General features: G+C 44.8%; 2 protein-coding genes across 2 annotated transcripts in view; one reads left to right on the top strand and one right to left on the bottom strand.

Moving 5' to 3' along the window:
* The window catches only part of LOC310856483 (tumor necrosis factor receptor superfamily member 11B-like), a 25,230-nt gene extending 16,020 nt beyond the window's left edge, over window positions 1–9,210 (bottom strand). The window contains exon 1 of the mRNA XM_083761952.1: window positions 9,089–9,210. Coding sequence (XP_083618078.1) covers window positions 9,089–9,181 — 93 coding nt within the window. The 5' untranslated portion in view covers window positions 9,182–9,210. The remainder of the gene's footprint in view (window positions 1–9,088) is intronic.
* The window catches only part of col14a1a (collagen, type XIV, alpha 1a), a 594,115-nt gene that overhangs the window by 481,422 nt on the left and 102,693 nt on the right, over window positions 1–10,000 (top strand). The window lies entirely within an intron of this gene.

Genomic DNA, 10,000 nt, shown 5'->3' with positions numbered 1-10,000 from the left:
ACCCGAGGGTGATGTGGCCTCTGAAACTGTGTGAAGTCACCTCATCAGCCGTTAGTCGGATGGAGGCAAAAGCCAACTCCTTCATCCGCAAATGGCTTGGGCTGCCACGGTGTTTCTCAGCAGCTGGCCTATATGGTCGGAACTCACTCCAGCTACCCCTGAAATCCATCACCCTGGGCTACAGGCAGGAGAATAATAATAATAATAATAATATAAATCCATCACCCTGGGCTACAGGCAGGAGAATAATAATAATAATAATATAAATCCATCACCCTGGGCTACAGGCAGGAGAAGTCAAGGTTGGTGATGGAGTTAAGGGACTCCTCCGACAGGACCGTGGCAGAAGCAAATGCCAGAGTTGCAACTGGAAGGAAGTGGAGGGCAGTGGAGGAGGTGCAGAAGGTGATGGGCAGGCTTCAACATCAGGAGGTTGTGGGCAGGGTCCAGATAGGGCGGGCAGGCCTTGGATGGAGTGACCCACCCATCCTCTGGTCCAAGGCAAACAGGAAGGAGAGGAAGGACCTTGTTGTTGCGGAGGTCACCAGAGTGGAACAGGAGGAGCTCCGAGTGAAGTCTGTAGCACAGGGACAGCAGGGCCGGTGGACTAACTGGGAGGGCGTCGCGAGCCGAGCAATCAACTGGGCAGACTTCTGGAAACTGCCACAAGCTCGACTCAGTTTCCTCATTAGAGCAACCTACGACACACTCCCGAGCCCTCGAAATCTCCATCAGTGGTTTGGAACAGAGCGATCTTGCGTTCTCTGCGGGACCATCAATGCCTCATTCCAGCATGTTCTGTCAGGATGCAAAACCGCTCTGACACGGGGCCGGCTCACATGGCGACATGACCAAGTGCTCAGGAAGCCTGCCGGTGCTGGAGAAATGCCGCAAGGAGACCAATAACCTGAGTCCATCAAGGAGCCAACAGAGGATCCACTTCCTCAGGCAAGGGGATCCTGCAGAACACTCCAGCAAGAGAGCACCACCCTCTAAGCTGTTAACACCAGGGGTGGAGTGGAAGATGGAAGTGGATCTGGGTAGACAGCTCCATTTCCCCCCGGAAATCTGCACCACCACCTTAAGACCAGATGTGGTGCTGTGGTCTGCAGCAGTGAAGTCAGTACTGCTGATTGAACTGACAGTGCCATGGGAGGAGGGAATGGAAGCTGCTTATGAAAGAAAGATGGCAAAATATGCAGACCTGGTTGCGGAGTGCAGGGAAAGTGGATGGAGTGCCAGGACGTACCCGGTGGAGGTGGGAGCTAGAGGCTTTGTTGGTAGCTCCACGTCACGCCTGCTCAAGGACGTGGGTCTACGGGGAGCCAGGCTAAGCAAGGCCACCAAAGAACTGTCAGAAGAAGCAGAGAAAGCAAGCTACTGGCTCTGGCTGAGACGACGAGAAAAGTCTTGGGGGGGATCAAAATAAGTTGCGCTGCAGGGGGTGTCAGGGAGACGTCCCTGTTCACTGCCCCGCCACCAGGAGATGTTCTGGATAAGGGGCGAAACATCCATGAATGGTGGTCCCCAGCTGATGACCCTGCAGCAAAACTTACCTTTCTGGTATGCGGTCAGGCTTAGGCTTGGCTCAGGGAAGAGGACGCCCCTGCCATGCATAGTCCGCCATGGCACCGTTGGAGGTGCGACAACGAAAGCAGGAAGACCATCCTTCTGTATTAAATAAGGCTTGCATTGTGTTCAAACCCACACTGATTGGATACCATCGTCTCTTCTCTTGCTTATCAGTAATCTGCAGAGATGAAGAGGAAGCGTCCATTCTGACAAAACATGTACACTCCAGATATGACTGTGTGGGATGAGTGATAACAGACCATGCGGCGGCATTCACAGGTGCTGCCTCATAATGTTTAAGATCAGATCTCCACTTTACAGACCAAGTGCAGCCTAGGGCCTGGGAGATTTCAAATCAATATCAGGATTATTTCAAACTCTCTCGATTACAATTAATGAACGATTAAAAAAAAGAAAGATTAGCGTGAATTGGGGTTTATTGTGCAGCACTAGTGCAGCCTCTTGTGGATGGCATCAATGTGCAGCAGTCACATAAAGTTCTCTGAAGGTTTGAGTGAAATTAACACTAATTATAGTGGCTCATTGGCATGTCACATTCATGAAACTGTCTCAAGTGTGCGGCTCATGCCCTATGTTGCATGTTTCTCCCTCTGTCAGTCTCAATATGTGAGCTCATTCAGGTTGACAGCCTGCAAAGTGAAAACTGTCTCCATGTGTGGTTCTCCTCCTCTTCAGCACTACTGCTGACAGAATTACTTTTGTGTGTGTGTGTGTGTGTGTGTGTGTGTGTGTGTGTGTGTGTGTGTGTGTGTGTGTGTGTGTGTGTGTGTGTGTGTGTGTGTGTGTGTGTGTGTGTGTGTGTGTGTGTGCGTGCGTGCGTGCGTGCGTGCGTGCGTGCGTGCGTGCGTGCGTGCGTGCGTGCGTGCGTGCGTCTAAAACCATCAACTACAGAAAGAAACATTGAACTTTTCACCTTCCTCATCCCTTTAGAAGTTGCCATCTAACAACACAGTGGCCGGCTGCTGAAAACCCAAATTACACCCGAACCAAGGACCATGGCTATCATTATACTATTAGCATCATCAGAAAGAAAATCACTGAGTGGACAAATCCCATCTGGACCAAAGCCAGCAGAAAGTGAAGGACACAAGTTCAAGGTATACAGTACTTGAAAGTTTGTCATTCAACAGATCAGACAGACAGTTCAACGCAGTTCAGAGAGAGACAGATCGAGAGACTTCATACAAAGAGACATAGAATGACCGCATAACTTACAACTGCATCGATAAATTGTATAACAACATTATTAGCGATTTTGGGTATGGTACATTATATATGATATTTCAACAGGATTAAAAATGCACAAAAACAATGCATTTCAAACATTAAAGTCACCACAATATGCTTCAGTAAGTCACAATAAGAAAGAAAACATGATCTTTATGTTTGTCTTTACTTTGCAAACAATGCTTAACCACGTGAACCCTAACTAACCTATTCTGGGGGAACAATCGGCAAAAATAGCAGATCTACAAGCTCACAACACATCGCAACGAGACGCCTTGGGATCTTGGAGGTCGTCTATTGTTGGCTAAAGATATTTAGCGAGAGGCTAAAGCAGGCCTAGTATAAAACCCTGGGGGACAAGAAAGTATATAGAAGGTACGTCTCGTCTGAATGTTGCGCTCACTGAAAGGCAAATGTGAGTAGTGGAATAAGAGCAAAGGAAGGTTGACTGAGGTGAGGCTTAAATTCATGTCGTGAGGAGAGGAACCATGCAAGGGCACCAACCACCCCTACTGTCCTCCAGCTATAGGACCACATGGCTTCAGTTAACTGTTAGAACACAGGTGGTCTATGGGGGGATTCCAGCTCCGTGCGCGACATGTACAGCATGCATGATGCATCTCTTCTCGCTCACTCATGCAATCGCCCCTTACACACACACACACACACACACACACAATCCTTACACACACACACACACAATCCTTACACACACACGCATGGGGCAATTTGCATTGCAAAGGCAGATTAGTCTGGCTACGCGACTCAGTGAGGCAACACACACACACACACACACACACACACACACACACACACACACACACACACACATGCCGAATATTGTAATGTCCAAGCAGGCAATATCAGAATCCAAATTAGTTTGGTTTCATAACAAAACAAAAACACCTACAGGTACTTGTGTAATTCAATGAATCAATGAATCAATGAATCAATGAATCAATGAATTAATTAATTAATTAATCAATCAGTGATATAGAGCCATCAGTGATGGAAAGCAAAGGAGAAGGCCTGGACCACTGGCACCTAGGTTCATAAATTCATAAAGCAGTGTAACAGCACACCACAGGAACGGGCAGGACGTGGGGCGAGCTGCCCCACGTCCAAAACGGTCGAGAAATGAGAGTTACCGTGTGGGGGTCCCCAGGGGGGTCACTGTACTGTACTGTACTGTACTGTACTGTACTGTACTGTACTGTACTGTACTGTACTGTACTGTACTGTACTGATACAGCTTAAATCATCATATATACTGTACAGTTAATATGTACTGTACTGTACTGTACTGTACTGTACTGTACTGTACTGTACTGTACTGTACTGTACTGTACCGTACCGTACCGTACCATACCGTACCGTACCGTACCGTACTGTACTGTACTGTACTGTACTGTACTGTACTGTACTGTACTGTACTGTACTGTACTGTACTGTACTGTACTGTACTGTACTGTACTGATACACCTGAAATCATCATATATACTGTACAGTTAATATGTACAAGTATGTGTGTGTTAGGCTGCACAACAATGGCCCTTTGTTTTTGAAAACCAACAAAATACTATTTTCGTGCTCGGACACAGCCAGGCAGCCAGGCAGCCAGAGACACACAAAGGGCTATATCTTGCGCTACCCCTTATCCCTACACTTATTTTATAAAACCTTTTTAAAATAGTTAAAATAGCTGATCTACAAGCTCACAACGTGTAGATGTAGATCGGCTAGTTGAACTATTTTAAAATGATTTTCAAAATAGTAAAAAATGGCAAATAAGTTTAGGGATAAGGGTGGCGCAAGATGGAGCCCAAAGCTCCTTAATGAAGTGGTTGCACCAATTAAAAATGGGACCCTGCTTGGCACTCAGCATCAAGGGTTGGATTGGGGGTAAGTCCCTGTGACATACTGGCGTCATGTCCAGGGGGTGTACTACATAAAGCTACCTCACGCTACAGAAACAGGAGATAGGCTCCTACCCTATGGGCCTCATGGCTCGGCAAGGCTACTTACTTAGTCACCTGCCGGTGTCGCGCACTGACACTAACCAACCTGCAAGCTCACTGCAGTGTGTCGCACAGCTGGATGTCGTGAGCTTGTACATCTGCTATTGTTACCAGCGCACAACTAAGTTTAAATCTAGCTTTAATTGAGGGAGGAAGACCACTTGTTCATTTTCCCTACACGGTTTCCAAGCCAGTCCATGGATTCAACACAACAACTTCCTCCAAGCATGGAAAAAGCACCAGGGTCAGATCCAGTTGACAAATGAAAGAGTTGGCACTGAAAGTTCAGCCTAGAGTTTTAGCGAGTAAATTGAATGCATCATTATACTTAAAGAACAAACAGGAGACACACTTTATTTACAGTATGTTATCTAGCAAGTGACGTGTTCACTGCATGGCTGTTTAAGTGCCCGGCGACGTAAATCAAACCTCTTTTAAAGTTGTGGGCTGGTTCCAGTATACACATTAGCCCAGATTTGTTCAGAGCACGCAATGAAAACGTATTACCCTGCTGTCTGCTATCTACATCACATCAGTCATGCCACGATCAGTGACTAAGTAACTCCAACATAAAACAAGAATGCAAGGCCTATTCAGAATACAGTATGTCACTGTGACACAATTACAACACTGTAGCTCTCTCTCTTCTTACTCTGGAATGCTATAGTAAAGACACACACATGCACACACACACACACGCACGCACGCACGCACAAACGCACACACACACACACACACACACACACACACACACACACACACACACACACACACACACACACACACACACACAGCCACCCCATCACTATCAGTGCTACTGTTAGTGCAAAAGGGGAAGTTGTGTGAGGAAGCAACTTTCAGGATTATTCGTTCCTTTTTGAATAAACGTCTACCTGTCAGCAGCACTCGCGCTCACTCACTGCCCCCCTTCCTACACCTGCCAATCCCCCTCTCCACTGACTGCATTGGGCTACAAAAACAAATCGTACTGTTGATAATGATGTACATATACAGAGAAGTACAAATATCACCTACATCTCACCCTCTCTCACTCTTCCTCCTCCTCCATCTGCTACTGTCTCGTCTGCCACCCTCGCTCCCCGATCACTGTGTGCTTGTTCAAAAAACTAATCAAAATCATGTTGATTCAATACCTGGCTGGACTGTTCTCCACCCCCACACACACACACACCTTCCTATTCACTTTCTCGTGTTCATTGTTTGCCTGAAAACAAGTCATGTTTATTCTACCCTTGTGCACACAACGTTCTTCTTTCTGCCCCCCCACTACACTACACTACACTCTCGGGTTGGCTGTTTGGCCAGGTGACCATTCCATAGCCTCTGTGTGTGAATTTGCAGCTAGGATTAGGGAAGTTGCTGAGGCTGTCAACCGCCACTATACAGAGGTAGAGAGGCTGGCATAAAGATAAAGAGACCAGAGATAACAGATAGCTTGAGGTGCGCTACACAATACAGTGTTCATTTAGAGTGAACTGTAATATCTGTAATATTTGTAACACTCACTGAGGATTCTACTGTACTGTAGTAGGCCTAGTACTGTAAATTATAGTAGGTCTGGTCCATAGCGTTGGAAGGAGTTCTCCTTCTCCTTCTAACGCTATGGACCAGAGCTAAGATTATAGTATCTGTTTGCTTGGAAGGAATATTTCAGTGGATGTTTACAAACTGGATGAATGAATAATTGATTAGTTAATAAATGTAATCAACAATTGCGTTTGCCAAATACAATCCCACGAGAACAAGCCATTTTTCACCCCTGTGTCAATTATCTAATGTGATCCTGGGCTCTACACACCCTCCGCCAACCTAGTCCCCATATATGGGGGACATGGGGAGAGCAACGGACTTGAACTCATGCTTCCTTCATGCCTGAGTGTCCAAGTTGCTCCTGACAGGGGGGAGTTTCCCTGGTTGGACGTAGCGTGTGGAAGGAACACGTTATTCCAACCAGTTCCTTTCCCCTCCATCAGGCGCCCCGGCTGGCCAGGGGGAGGCAGTTTAGAGACCAGGATTGAACACCTGACACCTGAACATTCTAATGTTGAGTTCAACCTCACAATGGCTCTTGGCTAACTTGTAGAATTAAAGAGTTATATCTACAGTTTACAAGAGATGCCTTCAGACTTCATCAGACTTCACCATATAGCCCTGTAGCACTTGCAATAGCACTCAACGTCCTTGCAGGCTTATGTAAAGGCTAAAAAATAATTGACATAGCATGTTGAGACAGATGCCAGATCATTCATTATTGACCTGACATCCTATAGTGTAAATACTATATACAGATTATTGGATATTTTACTGATGATAGGTTCTGTTTACTTATGATACTAGATGACTATTTATATGCATTTGACGTTGTCACAGTTCAAGACAGGCAGGTGGACCCAGTTGCAGACAAATGCGAGGACACAGTCAGACGCAGGGCAGGTCGAATACAAGTGGGTGTATTAACCAAAACAGGAGATCAGGAACATACACAGGAGCAAGAAATAACACTAGGAAAATACAAGGAATCACGATGAGCTAACAGACACTGTACTGTACTTGCATTTACGAACGAACAGGGAACTGAAAACAGACTAAGGGACTAAGGGGGGACTAAGACTAAGAGGACACAGGTGGCAACACTGACAAATCACAGACTGGTGAGACAAGACAGGTAACAGCAACAGAGGAAACTAGACCCTATAGTACAAAATAAAAGTACACAAGTGTAACTGCAACTAAGAAACAAGGAAAACACAATACTACAAAATAACAGGAAAACAACAGTCAAGTAAATCACTAACTAACTAGAAAATACAACAGGGAGTCACAAGTGTTGTCCTTGCTACTGTAAATCACTCTGGATTAAGAGCGTCTGCTAAATGCCTAAATTGTAATTTGTAGATGCTCATCACTTTTCAAGAAATATTTCATTCAGCATGGGGGGAGGACAAAACAAAAACACTTAGCAACTAGCAAATCCATGTATGGACAAGAAGACCATACCAACCGATTAAGCATTTATTCGACTATTATTTGAGGGGCAGTGCCATAATGAATGGTAGAATGAGTGATGAGCAGGTCGATGTACAGCAGGTCTATGATTACATGATCAAGTGAAGCACCATGATGTGCCTCTAAAAACACAATCACATGTAAGCTAACACCACTGTCTACCCCTCTCTGTGTGTGTGTGTGTGTGTGTGTGTGTGTGTGTGTGTGTGTGTGTGTGTGTGTGTGTGTGTGTGTGTGTGTGTGTGTGTGTGTGTGTGTGTGTGTCTCTCTCTCTCTCTCTCTCTCTCTCTCTCTCTCTCTCTCTCTCTCTCTCTCTCTCTCTCTCTCACACACACACACACACACGTGGGCCTGTTCAGCAAAGTACGCTATGATCTGTTTCTGACTGATACAAATCTCTACTACATCAACATTATGCAAACCTGGCTGAGGGCGGCTCCAAACACAGCATTGCATGCAAAACACACCTGAGGAAATAACTGTGTTTTCGGCACCACAGGCTATGTTTTAACATGCTGAGGAGTCACAGGACTACAAATGAGCCTAATTATAGACATACCGGTATACTGAAAATAATCCGGTGCATCTGCTGCTTGAGTGAAATCTGATTCCCTTTCGATTAAAAAAAATGTTTCAAGGGATTTTATAATTTAAGTGTCCAAAAGGAAAGAGAAATCAATCAAACGCGGCTATGTAGCCTATAACTTTGATAGGCTACAATGGAAATTGTGGATGAACTGGGAGAAACATATATAGCCTATAGTCCTATATTTTTATATTAATTAAGTATCATTGATGCGCAGCGTGTAACCCAAGACAAGTAGTCTATATACCGACCGGTATGCAATGGAATTTAGTTTTGTATACCCTATTCAAAAAAGGATGCTTTGACTCATATGGCATAATGCTACTTAATTGTTCCTCGATCGTCGCATTCACTTTGAAGTCAGTTCACTTGACTATAGCCTACGTGTGTATCGTTCAGTAATCAAACAAGAATTGAGAGACACATTTTCAGTTCTCATTTCGTCACATCATATCTTAAAGCTGGACACGTGAAGAAAAGTCTACTATATTGCTTGCCCACATCAGACAAGGTCCCGACTCCCGTTCAACACAACCGTCTCGCAATATAATTCATTGTCGCAGTAATGAAGCCATTAAACATTACATCCTCGTCGCTGCAATAACATGAATGGCCAGTCAGCGCCGCATCTACTCACCAGTATTAGTTTCATGGCCGGGTTTGATTTCGCTATCCGTGCGCTCATGTCTCCTCCGTAAAGTGTACTGCGGTATGATGAGGTCCTCTCCATCAGGGTTCACTACTTATACAGTAGTTAGGCACGAGAGCGAGCAGAGAAATAGGGAGAGTGAGAGAGAGAGAGAGAGAGAGAGAGAGAGAGAGAGAGAGAGAGAGAGAGAGAGTGCCCACCCACCTTGACGGCATGTCCCTCTCTCTCTCTCTCTCTCTCTCTCTCTCTCTCTCTCTCTCTCTCTCTCTCTCTCTCTCCTATTTCTCTCTCTAACACTATAAATAAACTGTTGCATCCTCAGTATTTTCTACTGTGCTTACGCACAAAACGTTTTAACAGGAATCCAATTAAAGTCCAAGTCAAAGTATAGCACACGTACAGCATCAACATAGCTCATTGGATGATTCATAAAACTGAAATCCATTCATTCTGGTATATATTTCCAGCTAACAGACAATAAATGTGAGGTTTCCCTATGGGAACATGGATCATAATTTCCATAGTCCTGACCACTGAAACATAATGTGAGACATGATCATACTGCAGTTCCTTGGAAAATAATTTCCATAAAGATTTCCTGAACTGACATGCGTTGTCAAAAATGCCCAAAGATGCTTCTCTAAAGTGATCAAATATGATCCCAATGTCTCAAGGACTAAAACAAAGGCTTGTTTATTCATTCTCACAATGAAATGACCATATGTCGTGCAGCATGATAACTTGAAATAGCTTCAGTCAATGTGAATAAACACGAATGTTTTCTATGTAACTTATGCCGCCAGGTTTTTGGGGAACACAAATATGATGATTGACATGTGTTTATTTGAACCAGTCAAAGCATTTGGTAACATTATTATTATATACATAGCCTACTATGTG

This window comes from Protomyctophum parallelum, assembly GCF_964188405.1.
Source record: "Protomyctophum parallelum genome assembly, chromosome: 3".
NCBI classification, from domain to species: domain Eukaryota; kingdom Metazoa; phylum Chordata; class Actinopteri; order Myctophiformes; family Myctophidae; genus Protomyctophum; species Protomyctophum parallelum.
This window is presented reverse-complemented; position numbering and strand designations above follow the sequence as displayed.